The sequence below is a fragment of the Acinonyx jubatus genome, chromosome B1 (genome assembly GCF_027475565.1).
Source record: "Acinonyx jubatus isolate Ajub_Pintada_27869175 chromosome B1, VMU_Ajub_asm_v1.0, whole genome shotgun sequence".
Classification (NCBI taxonomy): Eukaryota; Metazoa; Chordata; class Mammalia; order Carnivora; family Felidae; genus Acinonyx; species Acinonyx jubatus.
Window position 1 is genome coordinate 27,978,729 of NC_069382.1, and position 24,798 is coordinate 28,003,526.

Consider the following 24,798-nt stretch of genomic DNA (forward strand, 5'->3'; position numbering starts at 1 on the left):
TTACCTTTAGATCACTTGGGTTTCTCATGGGAGCTGGGAGTGAGGGCAGTTTTCCTGAAGCATACTGGCTTTGTGGGTAAATAACTAGTCTTTTCTAAATTAAATTTATGGTACTGTAAAAAGGGTGCAGGATGGAATGGATGGTGGGCAGGCAACCATCAATGTACACTTGATAATGAGTCCGATGAAATTTCATCTCAGGCCATGTGAAGTAACAGGAATAAATGTAAAAGGAAAAATGGGCAGCCTAAGCAAGTTTTAAATTGACTTACTTGAAAACTTTCTCTGCAGTTTCTCCCATTTTATAATGGTTGATTTCAGCTGACTGGCTGTAGCTACTTACAGAACAGAGGAAATTCATTAAAAATAATGAATTATTCAGTTGGATAGTGAAATTCAGTTATAAAGCACTTCATGAGCTATGGACTCAGTTCAGGTCAAGTCGTGTTCCTGGTTTATGGGCAGTGCGGCTTCTCACAGTGACACAGCATAGAGTGAGGCTTTATCCTTTCCCCTGTTGCTAGCGTTTTAATGGCATTTTATTATATTTGATTGGTTTCATTTACATTTTATTTCAGTTGACTTTATTAATACAAATTTTTATTTATACCTTATTAATATGAATCATATTATATAATATTTGATAATTATGAAAATTTGGTAGGTATCTATAATAAAGGAATGAGTCTGTCAAAAAAACATTCTATTACTTTTTAAAATTTCAGTAACTTACTATAGCCAAACCAAATGCTAATAGGTGGTTTTATTTAGCTTTTCTAGTTTGTTTGCCTGGGTTATTTGGGAGGAAATGACGATTAGCAGAAGTCTAGCAATGGATTAATGAAAGTCTTGAAAGCCTCTTTAATTAGGGATTTAATGAGGGCTTTGTCATGGATTGTTTGGTTTCTCTTGTTTTCCTCTACCCCCTCCTATTCCTAGTAGTACATTGAAAAGTAGAAAGAATTCTCGAAAACAGTACAGAAGAATACCTTATAAATTATATCTTCTAAAATGAATTCTGTAAGTACCACATGCTAACCGATTGTACCACTGGAACTCCTAAAGTGAATTATAGATTGGGTATATGTGCGTGTGTGTGTGTGTGTGTGTGTGTATGCACACATAAACTAGTTGCTAGTATATTACTAAGTATAGATACACTCAAAGGGCGAGGTTACAATTTTTAGAAAATATGTAACATAATAAATAAAAAGAAATCAAGCCCAGAATCTTTTAATGTTTGTTTGTTTATTTTTGAGAGAGAGAGTGCACAGGTGCTTTTGCTTGCAAGTGCGAGCTGTGCGAGGGGCAGACAGAGAGGGAGAATCCCAAGCAGGCTCTGTCCTGTCAGTGTAGAGCCCCGGGGTGGGGGTAGGGAGCTTGATCTCATGACCCGTGAGATCATGACGTAAACCAAAATCAAGAGTCAGATGCTTAACCGACTGAGCCACCCAGGCACCCCTAAATCTAGATTTTTTTTAATTGAAGTACGGTTGACATATAATATTATTAGTTTCAGGTGTATGACATAGTGATTCAACATTTACCATTGGCCCTTGAGCAATATGGTTTTGAATGGAGTGCGTCCACTTGTACATGAATACTTTTAATAAATATAGCACAATACCATAAATGTATTTCCCTTATGATTTGTGTCTTTTTTCTTTCCTTTTTTTTTTGAGAGAGACAGAGAGTGGACAAGAGCAAGTTGGGAGGGGTAGAGGGAGAGGGAGAGAGAGAATCTCAAGCAGGGAGCCCAAAGCAGGGCTTGATCTCATAACTGTGAGAACTCATAACTGTGAGAACTGTGACCGAAATCAAGAGTTGGATGCTCAACCAAATGTGCCACCTGGGGGCTCCACCTTACGATTTTCTTAATTTCTTTTCTAGCTTACTTTATACTTATGCAAAATATTTGTTAATTGTTTATAGTATTGGTAAGGCTTCCTGTCAACAGTAGGCTATTAGTAGTTAAGTTTTGGGGGAGTAAAAAATTATATGTGGATTTTTGACTGTGTGGTGGGTTGGTGCCCATAACCCTCATATTGTTCAAGGGTCAGCTGTACACACATTACAAAATGTTCACCAGAGCAGGTGTAGTTACCATCTGTCACCATACAAAGTCATTCTAATATTATTAACTATATTCCTTATGTTGTACTTTTCATGCTCGTGACTTATTTATTTTATAATTGGAAGTTTGTACCTCTTAATCCCCTTTATCCATTTTGTCTGTTCCTCAGCACCCCTCCCCTCTGGCAACCACCACTTTGCTTTTTGTATTTATGAGTCTTGTTTCTGGTGTTTTGGTATGGGATTTGTCTTTCTTTGAATTATTTCATTTAGCAAAATACCCTCCAGGGCCATCCATGGTGTCTCAAATGGCAAGATTTCATTCCTTTTTATGGCTGAGTAGTATTCCATTGCACACCTTTTTCATTCTTTTTTCATTCATCCTTAGATGGACACTTAGGTTTCTTCCCTATCTTGGATATTGTATATAATGCTGTGATAAAAATCGGGATGTATCCTTTTGAATTAGTGTTTTTTATCTTCTTTGGATAAATACCCAGTCGTGAAATTCCTGGATTGTAGGGTATTGCTATTTTTAATTTTTTGAGGTACCTCTATACTGTTTTCTGTAGTGGCTAAATGTACAATTTACATTCCCACCAACAGTGCACAAGGGTTCCCTTTTCTCCACATTCTTACCAACACGTGTTATTTCTTGTCTTTTTGATACTAGCCATTCTGACATATGTGAGGTGATATCTCATTGTGGTTTTGATTTGCATTTCCCTGATGATTAGCGATGTTGAGAATCTTTCATGTGTCTGTTGGCCATCTGGATGTCTTCTTTGGAAAGATGTCTGTTTAGATCCTCTGCCCCCTTTTTTTTTTTTTAAATCACATTTTTTTTTTTTTTTGGTGTTGAGTTGTATGATTTCTTTGTATATTGTGGATATAAACCTTTTATTGGATATATCATTTGTTCTATTCAATGGATTGCTTTTTTGTTTTGTTGGTGGTTTCTTTTACTGTGCAAAAGCTTTTTAATTTGATGTAGTCCCAATTGTTTTTTGGTTTTGTTTTTTGCTTTTGTTGCCCTTGCTTGAGAAGTCAGATCCCCAAAATATTGCTTAGATTGATGTCCAAGAGTTAACCACCTGTTTTCTTTTAGGATTTTTATGTAAACCCAGAATGTTTAAAGTTCATTGCATTGTTGATTAAATTTGAAAGACGTTTTGACTAGAAGCTGCCTCTCAGTAAAAAGAATATAACTATATAGATGAAACCCAGAGAGTCTAACCAAAATTAAGGCATTGATAACCAAATTGAATTGCTGAAGCATTTAAGCTGCTTTGGTTTTATAAGCTCTCTGTGTTAAATTATTTTGTAAATACTTATTAGTCCCATTTTATAACTTATAAGTAATTGAGACTTTTTTAATTCATTCTTATTTTGTACATTCACAAAAAGGTGAGTATGTGACTATTACTGTTGTAATTTAGATTATATTTGGAAACCTCCTAAATATACTTTTACAGTATCAAAACTATACTTTGGGTCAGGTCTAATGGGTAAGAATGAAGTCTTTTTGGAAAATGAATTCATTTTCTCTCCCCTATTTGAATTTATCATTTTTTTTTAATGTTTATTTATTTTTGAGACAGAGAGAGACAGAGCACGAACGGGGGAGGGTCAGAGAGAGAGGGAGACATAGAATCGGAAACAGGCTCCAGGCTCTGAGCTGTCAGCAGAGAGCCTGACACGGGGCTCGAACTCACGGACCGTGAGATCATGACCTGAGCCAAAGTCGGACGCTTAACCGACTGAGCCATCCAGGCGCCCCTGAATTTATCATTTAAAAGAACGTTCTGTTGATGAAGCACTTCTCTGCTTAATTAATTTTTAATAACTTTATATGCCTTGTCTAGTTGGCATGGATTTGGTATCTTCACTTGATTCCTGTCAGTACACTGAAGGGAATGAGGTATAGTAACAGTAGAAGATCTATCACAATTTCTCTTGTAACTGAACTCAAGGGATTTGCCTCTTGGGGTGCATTAAATTGAACACAACCCAAGGAAGTGTTGAAGGCAAAGAACTTTTTATTACCTGTTATAAGTAAGGAGTCAGGGAGCTAGCTCTCAAAAGCACTGTCTCCCTGTGGGGTTGTACAGGAAGCTTTTATTCTGTGTATTTGGGGGTAGAGGCAGGGAGCTTGCATATACTTTAAGGAACTTATACATATTCTGTTACTTAGGCACTTTAGTTCAGTTGTGCATACCTAGCATGTCAATGTGCTAGTGCATACATACATCGTCTGTTCAAAAAATGGCAGAAAACCCCTCCCATAGGAGGAAATCTTTGTATTACAGTGAGCTAACCCAGGACAACCCGGGGCTTCAGGACAACCCGGGGCTTCTGCACAGGTCCTCAACTCGTCCACAAGGGCTCAAACTGGTTCACATAAGAGGCTATCAGATGAAACACCCCACAAGGGACCACCAGGTGAAACAACCTGGCTGGGTGTCTCCTTGGCCACACTGCTGGTTCTGTAAAGTTGAATACATTCCTTCCCTGCTTTTGTCCCTTCCCTTTCTCCCTTCTGCTTGATTGCTATCAGAACTGTGATTTGAGTAACTTTCTGTTGCATCCTAACACTATCGATATACCAACTTATGTATAACTGTAGATTAAAAGATGTAACGTCCTGTTTATCACTGCTTATCTTTATATTGATGCCATGGTTGGTAAGGCAAGTAATATAATATATAATAATAATGTAATAAGGCAAGTAATATATTAGGAGTTTAATCCCATGTTACAGATGAGGAAACGAAAACAGAAAGTAAAGTGACTTGTCCAAAGTCACATGGATACTAAGTGGCCAAGTGTCAAAGTGTAATTTTCCAAAATATTAAAGACCGATTCTCATACAAGTACAGAATCAACAGATGTCACATTCAGTTCACTAATGAGGGAACCAGCAGGAGATAAAGTTTGTTCAAAGAGGAACAGAGATTATATAGTATATTAGGGTTCTCCAGAAAAACAGAACCAGTAGGATATATATAGATATACAGAAAAAGATTTTTTTAAGTTTATTTATTTATTTTGAAAGAAAGAGAAGGAGTATGCGCAGGAGCATGAGTGATGGGGAAGGGGCAGAGAGAGAGGAAGAGAGAATCTGTCAGTGTGGAGCCCAACACAAGGCTGGAACTCACAAACTGTGAGATCATGATGTGAGCCAAAATCAAGACTCGGACGCTTAACCGACTGAGCCAGCCAGGCACCTCTAGGAAGAGATTTATTATGAAGGATTGGTTCATGCAATTATGGAGGCCTAGAAATGCTGCAGTTTGCTGTCAGCAAGCTGGAGGTCTAGGAAAACCAGTGGTGTAGTTCCAGTCTAAATCTGAAGGCCTAAGAACCAGAGGAGCCGGTGGTCTAAGTGCCCCTCCTGGGGGGGGTCTGAGAACTGAGGAGTGTGGTATGGGAGGGCAAGAGAAGAAGAACATCTCAGCTCAAGTGGAGAGCAGATCTGCCCTCTCTCTGCCTTTTTGTTTTATGGAGGTTCTCAATGGATCGGATTATACCTACTCTTGTTGGTGAGGGCAGTCTTTACAAAGTTCTGTTCAAATGCTAGTTTCCTCTGGAAACACCCTCCCAGACACACCTAGAATTGATGTTCAGCCAGCTCTGGGCCAGGTAACCCCTTAGCCTAGTTAAGTTGACCTGTAAAATTGACCATTACATGTAGACATTGGAGAAATAACTTTGGAATAAGATTGCTGGGTCAACTACAAAGCTATCCCTACAGACATTTTCTTTGCTACATGACAGAATTCAATTGCTTCTTAACCAGACAAAAACTTAAAGTTAACAAGTAACTTCACAGAGTCTCAGTTTTTAATCAGTAGTAAATAGCAAGTCATATAAGGGTATATTCTCTAATGAAAGTTATCTTTGGACGAGATTCTGTTCCTATATGACATTGAAAGGATGTACTGCCTTCTCTTTTAACTTAACTTTTGGATAATTTAACTTTTGGATAATTTTTCTTGACACAAAGCAACGTGGGAGCCTAGGTTTTCTGACTCCAAGCCCAGATTTCTTTCCATTCTAGTCTTCTGCCTCTTCATAATATAATTTTTTTTAAGTTTGTGTGTTTATTTCAAGAGAGAGAGCACACACAAACAGAGAAGGGCCAAGAGACAGAAGGAAAGAGAGAATCCCAGGCAGGCTCTGCATTGATGCGGGGCTTGAACTTACAAACGAACCGTGAGATCATGATCTGAACTGGAAATCAAGAATCAGACGCATAACTGACTGAGCCATCCAGGTGCCCCTTAATAGTATAATGTTTAATATGAGAGCAGTCTGCTAACTTTTGCAAAATCAGTTAGTATTTGTTATTAGTTTTCCTTTGTGATAGAAATTCCTTTGTTATACGGTGATGGTCATAGAGTTTTCTTCCTCAGAGAAATATTGTGAAACTTAATGGATATTTGTAAAATTTGCATAAATGCCCAAAGTGAAAAATTGAAATTACAGCTTATATACCATGACTACTTAAAAAAAAAATTTTTTTTTTTTTTAGTATTTATTTTTGAGAGAGAGAGACAGAGCACAAGCAGGGGAGGGACAGAGAGAGAGGCAGACACAGAATCTGATGCAGGCTCCAGGCTCTGAGCTGTCAGCACAGAGCCCGATACGGGGCTTGAACTCATGAACCATGAGATCATGACCTGAGCTGAAGCTGGATGCTTAACCGACTGAACTACCCAGGCACCCCATACCATGACCACTCTTTTATGACATTTGGTTAGCAGATTTCAGAGTCATTGTAAACATTCTTGATTTTTGACTAAATCAAAATTTATAAAAACATTTTATCAGATTAGCCTTTACATATTTTGAACAAATAGAAGTGAACTATTTTAGATAGTAGGTAGAAATTTGTTCATGTTAAACAGTATAATTGCCTGTCAGTTAAACACTGAACTACTTACTAAAAATTTTTTCCTGGAAGTGGTTATCTGTAGGTATCATGTAACTTAACAGTGTTTTGTTGTTGTTGTTGTTTTTTTAAACACTTTTCAGAAAGGTTGGGATTCAGTTTAGCCCTCAAGCAGTTGGGCAAGTCAGTTACCATGGTAACAGTAGGTATTAATTTCCTTGGCTTAGTTAAAGGTTTTAGGAACAAAGACATCTCTGAGCTGCTCCACTGAAACCCAGCTTTCTAAGAAACAGGAGTTTCTCCATTTTCTAGAAGATGATAGCATTCTAAGTGGGAAAGTGTTGTCCTCTTTTTTTTTTTTAAGTCTATTTATTTATTTTGAGAGCAGGAGGCAGAGAGAAGAGAGAGAATCCTGAGCAGGCTCTGCACCATCAACTCAGAGCCCCATGGGAGTCTCCAACTCACAAACTGTGAGATCATGACCTGAGCCAATGTCAAGAGTTGGACACTTAACCGACTGAGGCTGACCCAAGCACCCAAAATGTTGTACTCTTGAGACGAATTTCTGCTCTGACAGAGTGAAGTAGAATGTGACTTAAAAGCTCTATAGATGATTAAAAAGCTATCCCTTCTTAGTTAATATGATGCAGTTGGTCTTAATTTTCCTGTATTTGGTCTGATTTAAATCTTGAATCTTATAGGTGTATTTCTATTGCCATGAACTAAAAGGCACTTGAACTGCCCTCAGTAGACAGCTTGTCCTACTGTCTAATTGATGTCAAATAAAATCATTTAAGATGAATGTTTTCAAAACATCATTTATAATTTGGGGAGATAATCTCTTAACATTTAATTGGCTAATATTACTAACCCTCTATAGTAAACCCACTCATTCTGCTATCATTAATTTCATTTTGCAAGTGATATATCAAAAAGGTTTTACTAAGAAGTTGTATTCTTATTATTTTACCAGTGTTAAATAGCTGTAGTTGTTAATACCAGTAGCACTGGACATTATCCAGTCTTCCACCATTTTGTTTGTGTTCTGTCTTAGGAGTTGGCTAACTTGTGGAGCACATTTGATTTGCTGCTTGCTTTTGGTTTGAGCTAAATGGTTTTCACTGACTATGAGCTAAATGGTTTTCACATTTTTCAGTGACTGAACAAAACTCAAAAGAAGAATAACATTTTGGTAAATTTTATAAATCTAGATTTCATTGTCTTTAAAGTTTTATTAGGGCATAGCTGTGTTTTCTTAAGTATTACTTATGGCATTTGTGCCACAATGTCTGAATAGAATATTTACTATCTGACTCTGTAGAGAAAAAGTTAGCTCCTACTCTATAGTACAAAAAAATGTAGCCTTAGTTGTTCATTTAAAAAAACAAAAACTTTTCCCTCTTTTATTGGTTTAGTTTTCCCTCCTGATTGCTGAAAGTAATACATGTTCTTATTGAAAATTTGGAACGTTTAGAATAGTATAAAGAAGAAAATTGAAAACTATCTTCAGTGGTGGGATAACAACTAATATTTTGGTATACATTGCTCCAGACCTTTAAAAATTTATAATATGTAAATATATGTATATGTATGAATGTTTGTATATATGTATATGTATATGTACATGTCTGTATAGAATATGTATATATACACAGAAAACTACACATTTATTGTGTAAATTTAGAGTCTGACTTGCTTTTTCACTTGATAAATTATAAGAATATGTTTACAAAACTTTTTTTATATTTATTTATTTTTGGGAGAGTGCAGGCAAGGGAGGGGCAGAGAGAAGGGGACAGAGGATCTGAACTGGGCTCTGCACTGGCAGGCTGAAAGCAGTGAGCCCGATGTGGGGCTTGAACTCATGAATTCGAGCTCATGACCTGAGTCAAAGTTGGACACTCAACCAACTGAGCCACCCAAGTGCCCCAAGAATATGTTTTTAATGGCTGCATAGTGCTCTGTTTTATGGATGTACCATAATTCATTATTTAACTATTTTTACCGTTGTTGGACATGTCTATTTTCAACTCTTTATCATTATATATATTGTATATTACGTTATATAATATATACCTTAAATACTGTTGTCTATGACAAGTATGACTATCCTTGTATATAAATCTTTCTGAGGAGTGCTGGTTTTTTTGGTAAGATTAATTCTTAAAAATGAAATTATGTGTAAAATGGTATGAGAACTAGACAGATATTTTAAGGGAAATGTTGATAGTGTGGTAAAATACTTCCTTGGTCTGCCTTCATGAAGAAGATGGCTTATCTTCCATGTAGCTTCAGCTCTGGTTCAACATAGTAATTTTCACACCAGACCATCAAACCAGTCCTTTTAATAATTTGACTGATAAAACATATGGTTGATACTGATAGTAGGTGGATAGGAGGAACTGGGTCAGTGCCTCACTCTGGGCTCATAGTTTTCACTCAGTTCTACGGCTTGGGAAAGTAAATTTCTTGTGAGCGTGCTGCTAGCATTATTATGGAAGCCATAGAGAAAAGTGGAGTGATGCTCCAGGTTGGTGTGAGTTGACACAGTAGACTCAGAAATGGAGGTACAAAGGAGATGTGCTCCATTCTTAGGATAATTCACTTGCTACTGCCCTGACGAAGTAGGTGGTCCAGCCAGCCTCTCTGTGGTCTTTGTATCCTTCTTTAAAGGAAACTCCAGGGGGGCCTGGGTGGCTCCGTTAGGCGTTTAGGCATCTGACTTCGACTTCAGCTCAGGTCATGATCTCATGGTTCGTGGGTTTGAGCCCCACATCGGGCTCTGTGCTGACATCTCAGAGCCTAGAGACTGCCTTGGATTCTGTGTCTCCTTCTCTCTCTCTCTCTCTCTCTCTCTCTCTCTCTCTCTCTCTCTCTGCCCCTCCCCCGCTGACACTCTGTCTCTCTTTCTCAAAAATAAATAAACATTAAAAAACAATTTATAAAGGAAATTCCATTTGTTAGCATATTCCTAGGTTTTGCTACCACTCTTTCTGTAGTGTACCTGCAAAAATATACCCAAGTATTTCACTCAAATAATGATTTGTAACTGGATATTGACTTAAAAAAATTTGTAAGGATACCCACACCAGCTGCTAGTACTGATCTGTCTATAGCAGAGGTTGTAAATTGGGAGGTCTGCAGGCCAAAATTTGGCCTGTAGAGTAGTCTTGGGTATTGCTATCAAATGGAGGATTGCACAGGAACGTGCATTATTCATGTTCTTTGGAAAAATTGGAAGGCCTGGCAACACTGTGTCCATGTTGACTATTGGCAAGAGTTAGCTGGAGCAGTTAGTTGCTTCTAATTTGTGCTGTAGCATAATGAATGGGCATGCAAGATTTTGATGGTTGCATACTTTTTATAGTGTTCAAACATATGAAAGCATTTTGTGAAACATTCAAAGATTCATAATAGGTGAGATTATATTTGAAGGTTATTCTAGATGGCGATCCTTTTGTAAACTACTTGAGTTAAGTAACATGCATGGCTATGCATAGTAAACATGGTCAGACAGAGTTGTGTGCTGTGGCTGTGTTATGTAGTAACTTCCTCCTGACTTTTCCTTTTAAATAATTTCCATTCTAATTATTATTTTATTTTATTTTGTTATTTATTTTTATTTATTTTTATTCCTTTTGGGAGAGAGTGTGAGCGGGATGGGCAGAGAGAGAGGGAGAGAGAAAATTTGACAGCACAGAGCCTGATGGGGGGCTTGACCTCATGAACCATGAGATCATGACCTGACCCAAACTCAGACACTTAACTGACTGAGTCACCCAGGTGCCCCTCTAGTTATTATTTTAATTGTATATGTGTATGTTATTTAATAATTGGGAAAGCTATATGTGTTTGTGTACATGAAATTCTTTCATTTTTGTCTCAATTTTCATAATTATCTTACTGCTAACAGAAAAGATCATGATTGTTAGCTAATTCTTATTGTATTATATTTAGTATTTTCTAACAGAAAACAATGAATTTTGTTAATTTTCTTGCTTGTTATTTAATTTTTATTTATTTATGATGGCCTTTTTGATGTGATAGTTTGTGAAACCCTGATTATGATAGAGTTTCATAATATGTTTATTTAATTTAAACTATTGCTTATATCTAAAAATAATCAATAATTGAACATAATGCAATTCCATTGATTCAGTAAGGGAAAGATAGGCCTTTGAGAAGCTCACTTAAAGATATCTTTTTAAGTTTTTTAAATGTTTATTAAAAAAATTTTTTTTAATGTTTATTTATTTTTGAGAGAGAGATAGAACATAAGCAGATAGGGGCAGAGAGAGAAGGAGACACAGGATCCGAAGCAGGCTCCAGGCTCTGAGCTGTCAGCACAGAGCCCGACAGGGCTCAAACCCACAAACTGTGAGATCATGACCTGAGCCGAAGTTAGATGCTTAACCTACTGAGCCACCCAGGCGCCCCAGTGTTTATTTTAGAGCGAGAGAGAGACAGAGCACAAGCAGGGTAGGGGCAGAGAGAGAGGGAGACACAGAATCTGAAGCAGCCTCCAGGCTCTGAGCTGTCAGCACAGAGCCCAATGTGGGGCTTGAACTCAGGAAGTGTGAGATAATGACCTGAGTTGAAGTTGGATGCTTAACCGACTGGGCCACCCAGGTGCCCCTCACTTAAACATATTTTTGATTACAGTGTATTTTACTTGTTTTAAAAATTTAAATTATTGGGCCACCTGGGTGGCTTAGTCAGTTGAACATCTGACTCTTGACTTCAGCTCAGGTCATGATCCCAGGGTTGTGGGATTGAGCCCAGTGTTGGGCTCCCCACTGAGTGTGGAGCCTGCTTAAAATTCTCTGTCTCTCTTCTTCTGCCCCTTTCCCTGTTCACGTGCTCTGTCTCTAAAAAAAAAAAAAAAAAAAAAAAAAATTATTAAACCAAATGAAAATAAATATTGCAGTATGTTGTTTTTGTTTACTCTTTTTAACTAAAGAAGTACCTTGGGATAAGATTTGTTTAAAAATTTGAGAATTCAGATAAACTCAATAATTGACAAAAAACTTTTCCTAAGGAATTAAAGACAGTATTTTAAGTACTTTATTTTTGAGTGCTTTATATTCAAATAAATTTTATTTCTGCAGATATTTACTTTCCTACTGTAATGTCTAATTGATTAAAGCTGGAAAGTTACCTGATTCATGAGTTAAATGTAATAGTAAATATTTCTTCAATAATTAGGCTATAAAGTAAAGAAATATCTCAGAATTATATGGTGTTTCTCCAATTCTTTACTTTTCAGACTAAATCAAAACAAATAGGGGTGTCAAACAAAATACTGTGGTATCTTTTCATAAATCTAAAAATAGTTTGAACCTTTGAAATCATCTTTGAGCACAAAATAAGAACAAAATACTTTTTAGATTGTGATAATCAGATTGAGCTCGAGAGGCTGGTAAAGCCCAGCCAAATTTGTTCTTATTTCCTGCCTGTGTAGAACACTGTGTTTGGGATCAATAAGGCCAAGGAAATGTAAAAGTTGCCATTTTAAATTATTCTATTATAAGATATGTTTAAGGGACGCCTGGATGGCTCAGTCGCTAAAGCATTCAACTCGGCTCAGGTCATAATCTCTCACAGTTCTTGAGTTTGAGCCCCACATCAGGCTCTCTGCTGTCAGCACAGAGCCTACTTTGGATCCTCTGTTGCTCCCCTGTGTGCACATTCTCTGAAAAGTAAAATAAACATTTACCAAAAAAAGGAAGATATGTTTAAGATTTGTCAAAGACATAGAAGACAGTACTCATTCAAAAGATTATTTAATGAAAAACTTGTTAATTGCAGATGTGAATTCATAAATGTTGGTAATGGGCCTTGCTTAGAAAGCTGTATAGAATCCTTGAAGAAAAATGCCTGAAAGGACATTATTTGCTTGGCAAAGAAGTTTCAAAACTAAAATATTCAAGGGAATATTTGGAAACATACAAGATATTATGGAAACAGTGGCAGTTTGGGACTGGTAATAACAGTAAGGTTTAGGCTTTACCTTAAGTTCAATACTCTTCTAAGTATTAAGTGGTCTTATTCACAGAGAAGCTCCTATATATTAAAATTGGCCTGTAGTTCTGAGTTCCACATTGAATGAAGTCATAAAAATGATGAACCTAATGAAATCTAAGCTGCTGTAGTACCTTCTCTTCAGCCTTAGGTGAAGAAATGTTAGCTATTTCAGTTATGAAGTATCTGTCCAAAGGAAGATTTATAAGCTCAAAGAAAATTTCAGATTATGAAATGGTGAATGGTTCTTACTTTGCAGATTTGTGGAAGTATAGTTATGTCTTCAATGAATGGTGTCCTTAACTGACCAAATTTTGAGCACCTGAATTAACTTAAAAGTACAACAATCGCGCGGAAAATATATTAACATGTACTGACAAAGTTTATGGCTTCAGAGTAAAAAATCAGCTTTGGGAGAGTGAAGTTAAAATAGTTTTAGAAGTGACATTTAATTGGTATCATCTGAATCCTAAAGATGAATTAATAATACGTATAGAGCAAACTCCGCGTATACCTGTGACAGAGCTTTAACACAAGTCTATTGAAATACTTGACATAAAAAGATCATTTGTATTCCAGACTTATTTATATTATCAGAAGGAGTTAACATATTTCTCAGGAGAAGAAAAGGAGAAGCTGTTAGATTTAAGAATTTTAGCATTCTTGAAGTACAATTTAAAGAGGTTGGATTGTTGGAATGCTGGTTAATAGTGAAAAAGAAGTTTTCAGCCTTTTGGAACAAAGCATCCTCTTTTGCCATTTGCTACTACTTAGGTTAATAAAGCTTCTCCGTGATGGTTGCTATATAGGATATTAAGAAAATGTTGTTAAAAGGTTTTAATCAGGAGTTGTATATAGTCATTTTAAGCAGAAAACCTGATATACAAAAGGTGTGTTCATCTAAACAATTTAGTTTCTTGTTTAAAAAGTTTAATTTTACAATGAAGATATAATGAAGATATAAAATTTTTACAAAATTTCACAGGTACACTCCCAGATCCCCTTCCCAGTATGCTATAAAAATATTTTCATTTTCTTGGGGCGCCTGGGTGGCGCAGTCGGTTAAGCGTCCGACTTCAGCCAGGTCACGATCTCGCGGTCCGTGAGTTCGAGCCCCGCGTCAGGCTCTGGGCTGATGGCTCAGAGCCTGGAGCCTGTTTCCGATTCTGTGTCTCCCTCTCTCTCTGCCCCTCCCTCATTCATGCTCTGTCTCTGTCCCCAAAAAAATAAATAAACGTTGAAAAAAAAAATTAAAAAAAAAAATTTTCATTTTCTGAATGTGCTATGAAGTTGAAAATGTTGTGGACTCTTGGGGTAGACCTACATTTCTGAATGAAGTGAGCATCAAGAATCATCATGTATTTGAGCAGAGTTGACAGCCATCAAATCCCTTAGCTGAGTTTTAACCCTTGATAAAAAATAATTTCTAAACAAAAAAAAGAACTAAAAGTCTTTATAAGTATTATTGCTAGATTTAACAGGAAGTTGCAGGGTGCCTGGGTGGCTCAGTCAGTTAAGCATCTGACTTTGGCTCAGGTCATGATCTTGCGGTTTGTGGGTACGAGCCCGGTGTTGGGCTCTATGTTGACAGTGCAGAGTCTGGAGCCTTCTTCCGATTCTGTGTTTCCCTCTCTCTGCCCCTCCCCCGCTCACACTCTGTCTGTGTCTCTCAAAAATGAATAAACGTTAAAAAGAACCAAAAAACAGACTCAACAGGAAGTTACATTAATGAAGGAACTGAAGATGGTTGAAAAGGAAAGTTGCAGGGTAAGAAAGGAATTGAAACATAATTCCTTAAATAAAATACTCGGTGGAATTACTGTGGTAGAACAAACGTGGCTGAAAACAAAATAGTATTTGTTGAGTGAACTGAACAACTGGTCGGAGGATGCCTACTTGATTTTCCTGTCTTAGAGGCCTTCAGAGGAGTTGTAAGATCAGTGTGCTGGTGGGCTAGGTCTTGAGATTACAACTTGGGAGACCTGTGGATAGAGAAATTGCCTCTTAAGGCTTCAGTGGAAGACTTACAGTCTTTGTCCCATTCACAACTTAACCTGAGGGACCCTAAGAGCAGATGACTGCTGACGGTAAATAGAGTTTTACAAGCAAAGAAAAATAATAGTCCGACTAAGGAAGCCCCTATCAGTGGACAGAAGGCCAAAGAACAACAGAATGGGACTTTCCTATTGGAACAGATATTTGAACTAAATTATAACTTTTACAAAAGAAAGAAATAATAAGCACATTTAGGGAGACTCAACTAGAGCACAAAGAAACTTTCTGAAACTAACAATCAAGTTCTTAACATTGTAAAAATCCAATAGACAAAGTGAAAGAGGACTATCACCATTGAGAGTGAAATTAGCATCTTGGAAGTCACGTGGAAGAAGTATCTTAAAATTAAAGAGTTGGTAGTCAGGAGGGAAAAAATAGAGTCTAGGAGATGAAATCCAGGTAAGAAATTCACCAGCATGTGAATAAATGTTGTAGCAGGAAAAAAAGGAATAGATAATGGCAATCAATAACTAGGAATAGGATTATATTGGTTTACTGAAGGTGTCATAGTTAAGTATTACAAACTATGATTTAATTTATAGTAAATTTATGTGATTTAGTTCATAATGAATAGAAAGAAATTTGTCCTCGTAGTTTTGGTGACTAGAGGTCTGAAGTCAAGTTTTTGGCGGAGCTGTTTCCTTCTCAGGGCTGTGGAGGAAGGATCTGTTTCAGATCTGTTCATTACTAGATGATGTCTCTAGATGACTCTTTCTCCCTGTGTTGCTTCACATCATCTTCCCTCTATGCATGCCTGTCTCTGTCCACATTTCCCCGTTTTATAAGAACACCACTTAGTTTGGATTATAGATCACTGTAATAACCTTGTTAAAATTTGATTTACTGATGTAAAGACTCTGTTTCCAAATAAAGAGCCACATGCTGAAGTACTTACTGGAAGTTAGGACTCCAACATATCTTTTTTGGGGGGAGGGATACAATTCAACTTACAATGAGGGAGAATTTTTCTGATTTGAAGAAAAAGATGTGAAAAGGAGTCCTGATCCCAGGGAGAATAAAGTTTACACTTGGGCCTCTTAAAATATAAACATCCATGAAAGTCTTTCAAGCTCCCAGATGGGAAATAGAGATTACTTATAAGAGAAAAGCCATCATGGAACCACTGGATTTCTTATTTGCAGCATCAAAAGGTAGAAGACAATAAGAGAGTATTTATAGACTACTGAGGGACGGTTGTACTCAGCCAATACATCATTCTCCTATCTGTTTGAAAAATACATTTTCACATATGCAGGGGATCAGAGTTTATTACCTACATATTCTACCTGAAGAAAATAATTTGAAGAGTTCTCTGTATTATGTTGAATGAAATAAGTCAGAAAGATATCATGATTTCATTCATATGTGGAATTTAAGATAGAAAACAGATGAACATAGGAGAAAGGAAGGAAAAATAAGATACAAACAGGGAGACAAAAATGATAAGACTCTTAACTGAGAACAAACTGAGAGTTGATGGGGGTGGGAAGTTGAGGGGGGATGGGGAATATTAAAATGGTTGATAAAATTTGTAACACAAATGTTTAGAAAATAGTAAGGATTCTTGAAATAGAAGAGCAATACTAAGTAAACTAACAGGCTGTAACTAAAACCATATCATATCAAAAAACAGTATGTAGAAGGGTGGGGAAGTAAAAACACTCTGACTTTTGCCTTGCTAGGGAGAAGGACTGTGCAAATGTAGTGTCTTGGTGGGGAAGGGATATTGTCATGTTAGTTTGCTGAGATAGTAGGATGGAAAAAAAATGAAATTTTGTCATTGGTTATGGGAAAAAAGTATGAATGGTAATTTTGGCCAATTAGAAAAAATGAAATAAGAGTAAAAAGAAACTGAAGAAAGTCCAAAGCAAACCAAATCAAAGTACGTTACAGATCTTCCTTGAGTGAGGACTTCCCTGATAGACCAAAAGTCTGTCTGTCTTTCTCTTTTCTTTTCCTTTCCTTTCCTTTCCTTTCCTTTCCTTTCCTTTCCTTTCCTTTCCTTTCCATTCTTTTCTTTCTTTCTTTCTTTCTTTCTTTCTTTCTGTCTGTCTGTCTGTCTGTCTGTCTGTCTTTCTTAAGTTTTGAGAAAGAGATAGAGAGCAAGTGCAGAAGGGACGGAGGGAGAGGGAGACAGAATCCGAAGCAGGCTGTCTGCTGAAAGCTCAAACTCATGAACTGTGAGATCGTGACCTGAGCAGAAACCAAGAGTCAGACACTTAATCAACTGAGCCACCCAGGTGCCCAGACCAAAGTGTTTCTTATATCTAACCTCCTGAACATCATAGCTTAGCCTAGCTTAACATAAATGTGCTCAGAACACTTACATTAGCCTACAGTTGGGCAAAAATTATCTAACAGGCTGTTTTATAATAAAGTGTTGAGTATCTCATGTAATTTATTGAATGTTGTACTGAAAGTGAAAGCCAGAATGGTTGCGTGGTTACAGAATGGTTGTCAGTGTGTTGGTTGTTTATCCTTGTGATGGTGTTGGCTAACCGGGAGCTGTGGCTCCCCGCTGCTGCCCAGCATCACCCCAAAGGATCATACCACATATCACTAGCATGCGAAAAGATCCAACTTCAAATCTGAAGTGTGGTTTCTATTGAATATGTATTGCTTTTGCACTGTTGTCAAGTTGAAAAATCCTAAGTCAAACCATTGTTCATCAGGGACCATCTGTATTTATTTCAAAGAGGAATTTAAAGTCCTTTAATGGTACAATATGAAGTGTTATGAAATGAGAAAAGACTTCATTTTAGAGAAAGACCGGTCAAAGTGGTTTGTACTCAACAACATAACATCTAAATATATAAGTTAAAAATTCTGTTAATCGATGACTTGGATCCCTCATGAGAATAGCCTTTATGTGATCAGCGATTAAAATTCTCATGTGTCTTGGGGCACCATGGTGGCTCAGTCAGTTAAGTGTCTGACTTTTTTTTTTTTTAATGTTTATTCTTTGAGAGAGAGAGAGAGAGAGAGAGAGAGAGAGACAGAGTGTGAGCGAGGGAGGGGCAGAGAGAGAGGGAGACACAGAATCTGAAGCGGACTCCAGGCTCTGAGCTGTCAGCACAGAGCCCGATGCAGGGCTCAAACTTGTGAACTGTGAGATCATGTCCTGAGCCAAAGTCGGTTATTCAACCAACTGAGCCACTCAGGCGCCCCACGTATCTGACTCTTCATTTCAGCTCAGGTCATGATCTCACAGTTCCTAAGATTGAGCCCCGTGTTGGACTCTGTGGTGACAGCATGGAGCCTGCTTGGGATTCTCTCTCTCCCACTCTCCCTCTGCCCCTCCCCTGCTCTCGCTCTCAAAATAAATCATTAAACTTAAAAAAAAAATCCTTATGTATCTTGAAGAATTTCCCTGTTGCAAATTATTCTACAACCTTAATTTTCTGTATGCTTTTTATCTGCTGAGAGCTGAGTAAATTTGAGAAAGATACTAGGTTTGTAAACAGGTTTACTTTCAAATTCTTTGCCTGGAAGCATGTAGACAGAATTTTGTGTGCAAAAGAGAGTATTTTACATCTGAAAACTAAGCATTTCAAGTTAAAACAATTTTAGTGTTATAGGTGGCAGTAGGGAAGAGTTACTGGAGTTTTATTTCCATTTTGGTAGTATGAATGAATGAATTACAAAATTACAAGATTTTGTAGTTGGATTTATAGAGTTGTGTATTATTTGTAGGAACCTCAATTTTCTGGCAGTTTTGCAAATTATCTACTCTGTGTATAGCAAAAACTTGTTTTTCAGCTTTATAAAAATAATATTTTAAGATTAAGAACAGACCATATATAAAAGTAGACTTTGGGACTAACTTTTAACTCTCTTGTTAAGAGTTTTGAGTTTGTGACACATATACACATATTAATAACTACTAATGTTTGTAAAATGTTTTATAGTGACTAATACATATATTTTATATGTTTTATCTTAGTGCATATAATACAAGTGGTAACACCCATACTTGAGTTGTCCATTCTGATCCAGTGATTCATAGATCTTACCCAATGTCAAAATTTTGCTAATGATTCAAAGAATACAGGCAAGCACGAAGTGCAGATGGCATATTCTTTTTTTGGAGGAGCCCGAGACTGTCAGACACAGATTCCAAAAATGTCCTTTTCTTTTGCAATAGGACATGTTATAGTTTTGGATTAACAGAACAGTTTTGAGCATTGTGTGCAAAAAAAACCCCCTTTTTTTGCACAAAAGAAATTGTTTTGGTTTTGGAACTCCTCTGTTTTATATTTTCTTTATTACACAGCTTACTTGACTACTTCCCATTTTATAGCCATAAATTAATAAATCCATAATGTCAGGCGTATTTATGGTAAGCAGTCAAGATAGTTGAGCTATATCTTGTGAACAGCACTTTCTAGGTAGGTATTCTTTGGTATTTTTCTGCTAGTAAATGCCATTGATAGGTTTATAGGGCTACCCTCTGGTTTTAGGTCATTAGTGTTTTATTTATTGGGATCCATTGTTGAGATGGATCATTTAGATCATTAGTGTTTTATTTATTGGGATCCATTGTCTTTCATTTACCCTTCCCCAGTTGGGAGAGTGTATTACTAGCTTCCTGTTAACCCTTTCCTTCCTAATGCATAAGAGTGGTGGAGTTGGTTCTATATAGAAAATTTTGCTAGAGTAATCTCTAAACATTTTCCTTTATAAATTATCAGTATTCTCAGTTTTGGGGGTTCATGCTTTAGAAAATGAGCAATTAAAATGGATACCTGCTAATACTGTTTAATTTCTTCAGAGTTTATATTGCTAAGTATTAAGAGGGATAACAGGCTGTCCCTAAATCATAAATAGTTGCTTTGATTATTTCATATTAACATCATGTTTCTTCATAAGAATCTTTAGGTATATATTCAAAACTGCTGTCCCTTTACTGGAAATTTGAGTTAATAGAAACTAAGGTTGGAGTTGGAAAGATTTTATTAAGAACTTAAAGCTACTTCAGTTTAGTATGTTAAGTCACCTGAGGGTATGGATCCATTTGCCATTAACAAGAAGAGTATATCATGGTTCTATTCATTGTGTTTTCCGTAACTATTCTTGAAGTGTGGTTTACATTGGGAAGAGCCCTCAAAGCTAGTAATAGATTTTTAAAAATATCCCCTGTAAAACTCTTATTCTTAGGGAAAGTTGTTCAGTTACTAGGCCAAGAGCTTAATTAAAAAAAAAACAACAAAAAACAACAACAAAAAAACCCTTACTATCGAAAAGCTGTTCTCAGTCTAAAAATTCATTTTTCAAGTAGACTTGTGAATAAGTCCAACAGTTTGCTGAGTTTACTTAGATCTTAGGAGAGGTGATAAGAAAATTAAACATGTCAAAAATTTGTAAGAATTTATACACCCAATGATTGTCTTTGGTAGTGAGATAAAGATTATCTTTGATCCTTTGAAAGGATCAAAGTCATAGAATAATAGGATTTTGAAATTGCTAGGACCTTCGAGCTCAATTAAACTGGCTCACTTATTTTAGAAAGAAGAAATAGTAAATGTATAGTTATTAGATCTAGCATATTATATCTGTTTCCTTTTGTTTTTCAATTCCATCTCTTAAAACCTATATGTGGGCCAAATGCCATAACTTTAAATATGCATCTTTGTTTCTTCATTCATATCCACAGGCCTCTCTCTGAGTTTTCTTTCAAAGATTGCACTGTATTTATTCACAGAGTAATTGTGTTTTGGATTTTGCTACTTGACCTTATTAAAGATGAATGAAAAAAAATTGGAAACAACTCCACAGCAGCGGAAACTTCCAGAATGGATGTCTATGCAGAATGAGAGATGTCATGTAGAAGAAAGAAAGGTATGCAGTTCACTAGTTCTTCTTTTTTTTTTTTTTTGTTTTTTTTTTAGTTTATTTTTGAGAGAGAGAACGAGAGAGAGAGAAAGTGCATGAGCAAGTGGGGGAGGGGTAGAGAGAGAGAGAATCCCAAGCAGGCTCCTAGAGAACTCAGGAATGGTGAGATCATGACCTGAGCTGAAATCAAGAGTCAAGCACTTAACCTACAGAGCCACCCAGGTGCCCCACCAATTCTTATTTCAGATGGGAAATTTAGTGAAATTTCACTGTAAATTGAGTCAGTCTTCACTTGTAAGTTTCAGGTCATTATTTTAATTACAATTGCTGTTGTGTGATTTAACCACAACTAGTTATTGAATGGTGGAATGGGATTAAATTTTAATTGGGCTTACAAAATGGGAATTCTTGCTGTGTACTTCACCTTTTTATCACATTTGTATGGTTGACCTTACTAGTATGTTCTAATTTAGATAATTTAGACAGTATTTACTATGGGAATTTTTGTGGGTATTAAGTTTAAGCTTTCATAGATTCAAGATCCACCAGCCAGTCTTTAGCATTTTAAGTCAACATTATTACATCTAGAATACAAATATAATTATAGAAAAACATTAATAAGTGCTCTTATGAAAATATATAGAATTATAAGTTTACAAATAAGCTCTTTAGAAAAATAATTTTATTATGGATGGCTTCATTTTTGCTACATTGTCCTTCTGACTTCATTAAGTCTCTAGAACATTAGTGATAGAACTATAATTTGAATGCTACACTGAACTTCATGATTTCCGTGAACATTTCTTATTTAATGTGAACTTTATTTGTGCCTTTTGGAATTTTATTTAATTCAAGGCATCTGTTCAGAGGAGTATTTTTGAAGATGTTCTCCCCTTCTTAGAGTTCACTGGATCCATTGTTTATAGTTATGAAGCTAGTGATTGTTCTTTTCTGTCAGAAGATATTAGGTAAGAGATTTGAATTTCCTAGTTTCATTTGAAGATAACTGTTATGACAGTATTTGTCAGTATACTGAATTTTACAGTTAAGATATGTTCTATAGACAATTATTTCTACATGTGGAATATCACTTGACGAGTTCTAATTTTACATTAAAAAACCCTTAAAATCATTGGATTAAATGTGTAATGCGTACCTGTTTGTTTATTCATAAGCCTATTACTTTCGCTAAATTTTTGTTGCTTTTGCTACTTCAGATATATAGAACTATTTTTTTCAAAGTTTGTTTTATTTATGTTGAGAGAGAGCATGTGTATGTGAGTGGGGACAAGGGAGAGAGATGGAGAGAGAGCAGGCTCTATGCTATCAGCACAGAGCCCAACATGGGGCTCGATCCCATGACTGGGAGGTCATAACCTGAGCTGAAACCAAGAGTCAGATGCTCAATCAACTGAGCCACCCAGGTGCCCCCAGATATGTAGAACTATTGAAGACATTGTTAATTAATGTAAGACAAAAAAATACAAGAATTATTCAACCTCCAAATGCTCCATTATATTTCATTAAAAATACCAACCTAGTAATATAGAATAGTGGTTGGATCACCTCTCTTGCATTTAGTGAGCAAAAATTATAGTGAATGATTCTTAAAAAGAACATTAGAAATGACTGTTAGTATTTTTTTTAAGTTTATTTATTTTGACAGAGAGAAAGAGAGCACATGGGGTAGGGACAGAGAGAGGGAGAGAGCCTTTCAAGCACAGTGCAGAGCCCGATGTAGGGCTTGAACTCACAAATCATGAGATCATGACCTGAGCCTAAATCAAGTTGGATGCTTAATGATTGAGCACCCCAGGTGCCCTAACTGTTAGTATTTTTTTTTTTTTTCAGTTTATTTACTTTTGAGAGAGAGACAGAGAGAACGAGTGGGGAGGGACACAGAGAGAGGGAGAGCAAGAATCCCAAGCAGGCTTTGTCAGTGTGGAGTCCAGTGTGGGCCTTGATCTCACAAACGGTGAGATAATGGATGACCTGAGCCAAAACCAAGAGTCAGACACTTAGCTGACTGAGCACCCAGGTGACCCTGGACTGTTAGTATTTTTAAAAATTGACTTGTTAAATTAGGACTCTGCATTAATACAATGTAAGGCACTTGAAGCATTTTATAAGGGGAAGTAGTAGAGAATTCATTCAGATCTTCTTTGAACTTGTTACACTTTTTTTTTTTTAAAACTGTTATACATTGCAGTGGTTAAAAGAAGCAGAGTTAAGTTTAGCTATTTATTATTATCTCCTGGTGGTAGATGAATTCTAGAAATAGTATTCAGGTGTCCTCACTCCTGCATACAGTTAATTGGCCACTTTTGGGTCTCATTATATAGAACAAAATTTGTCTCACAGAGAAAGTAAAATTTGTCATTTACGATTGTATATTAACTCCACCATGTTAACAGTGCTATAGCATGTCGTATCTGAAGGCAGTAAGCATAAGTGATTTGAGGAATGTAGTTCTGATAAATTCTGTGTGTGTTAGGAAAGACAGGCAGGTTTGTTTTTAGCCTCTACTGGCCACCTTAAAGATTTTTGCTATCACAGTTTTCAACCATTAGATTATGATGTGCCAGGGGCGCCTAGGTGGCTCAGTCAGTTGAGTGTCCGACTTCGGCTCAGGTCATGATCTCACTGTCTGTGAGTTTGAGCCCTGCGTCAGGCTCTGTGCTGACAGCTTGGAGCGTGGGGTCTGCTTCGGATTCTGTGTCTCCCTCTCTCTCTGCTCCTCCCCAGCTCATGCCCTGTCTCTCTCTCTCTCCCTCAAAAATAAATAAACATTAAAAAAATTAGATTATGATATGCCTTTCTGTAGTGCAGTTTGTCTTAATCCTGCTTGGGGTTTCATTGAGCTTTTTGGATGTGTGGCTTTATCGTTGCATCAAATTTAAAACATTACTTTAGATTTTTGTTGTTGTTGTTCCCATCCTGTACTCTCTTCTCCTTCTGGCAGCCTCTATACACATAGGTTGGATTGCTTAATCCTGTGTCATTGGTCATGTAGCTCTCTTCCCTTTCAGTCTTTTATTGTTTCCTTAATTCTTTTTATCTCTGTGGTTCAGTTTGAATAGTTCCTTCTGCTATGTCTGCAATTTCGCTTTTTTTCCTTTTGTAGTGTCTATCATCCCATCCTGTAAATTTTTCATTTTATTGTATTTTCATCTCTAGAAGTTAGTTTTGTTTCTTTTTAAAAATATCTTCCATTTTGGCTCTCATCATATTCATGTTTTCTTTTAAATATTTGAACATATTCAGCATATTTATAATGCTTGTTTTAGTGTGCTTACGTGTTAATTCAATTTTTTCAGTTATTTTATTTTTTTATGAAATGATTTTTATCCTGGTTAGGGGTCACATCTTCCTGTTTTATCCTAATGGCTGACAATTTTGATTGGACATTGTGATTTTACCTTGTTGAATGTTGGATTTGCTTTTTTTCAAAGAAAGGAGCTTTGCTCTGTTAAACAGTTAAGTTACCTGAAGACCAGCTTTTACCTTTTGAGCCTTATTTATTTCGTTATTTATATTTTATTTTTTTTAATTTCTTTTTGGGAGAGCACAAGTGGGGGAGGGACAGAGACAGGAGGACAAAGGATCTAAAGCAGGTTCTGCACTGACATGCTGACAGCAATGAGCCCGATGTGGGGCTCGAACTCAGGAACTAAGATCATGACCTGAGCCAGAGTCGGATGTTCAGCCGACTGAGCCACCTGGCTGGATTCCCTGAGCCTTTAGTTTTAAGCTTTGTTAGGGCAGGTCTTTAGAAGTCTTTACTCTGGGAATAATTTAGCACTATAATAAGGTGTGACCAGTCTGGCCTTTTTGCTGACTGCCCCAGGTGATCAACAGGAATCTCTGCTGTGACTTTTCAGAACTTTAGTGCCTCTTCCCAGTATGGTAAGCACTAGGAATTG

The 24,798-nt window shown here is 36.6% G+C and overlaps 1 protein-coding gene across 3 annotated transcripts in view; it reads left to right on the forward strand.

The window, feature by feature from the left end:
• Positions 1-24,798, forward strand: part of WRN (WRN RecQ like helicase) — a 146,141-nt gene that overhangs the window by 17,350 nt on the left and 103,993 nt on the right. For 2 of the 3 annotated variants that reach the window (XM_015062676.3, XM_027077326.2), the window contains exons 2-3: positions 20,697-20,881; positions 21,731-21,843. In XM_015062676.3, the coding sequence (XP_014918162.3) occupies positions 20,786-20,881; positions 21,731-21,843 (209 nt within the window). In that variant the 5' untranslated portion in view covers positions 20,697-20,785. The remainder of the gene's footprint in view (positions 1-20,696; positions 20,882-21,730; positions 21,844-24,798) is intronic. The other variant, XM_027077325.2, reaches the window with a different exon arrangement.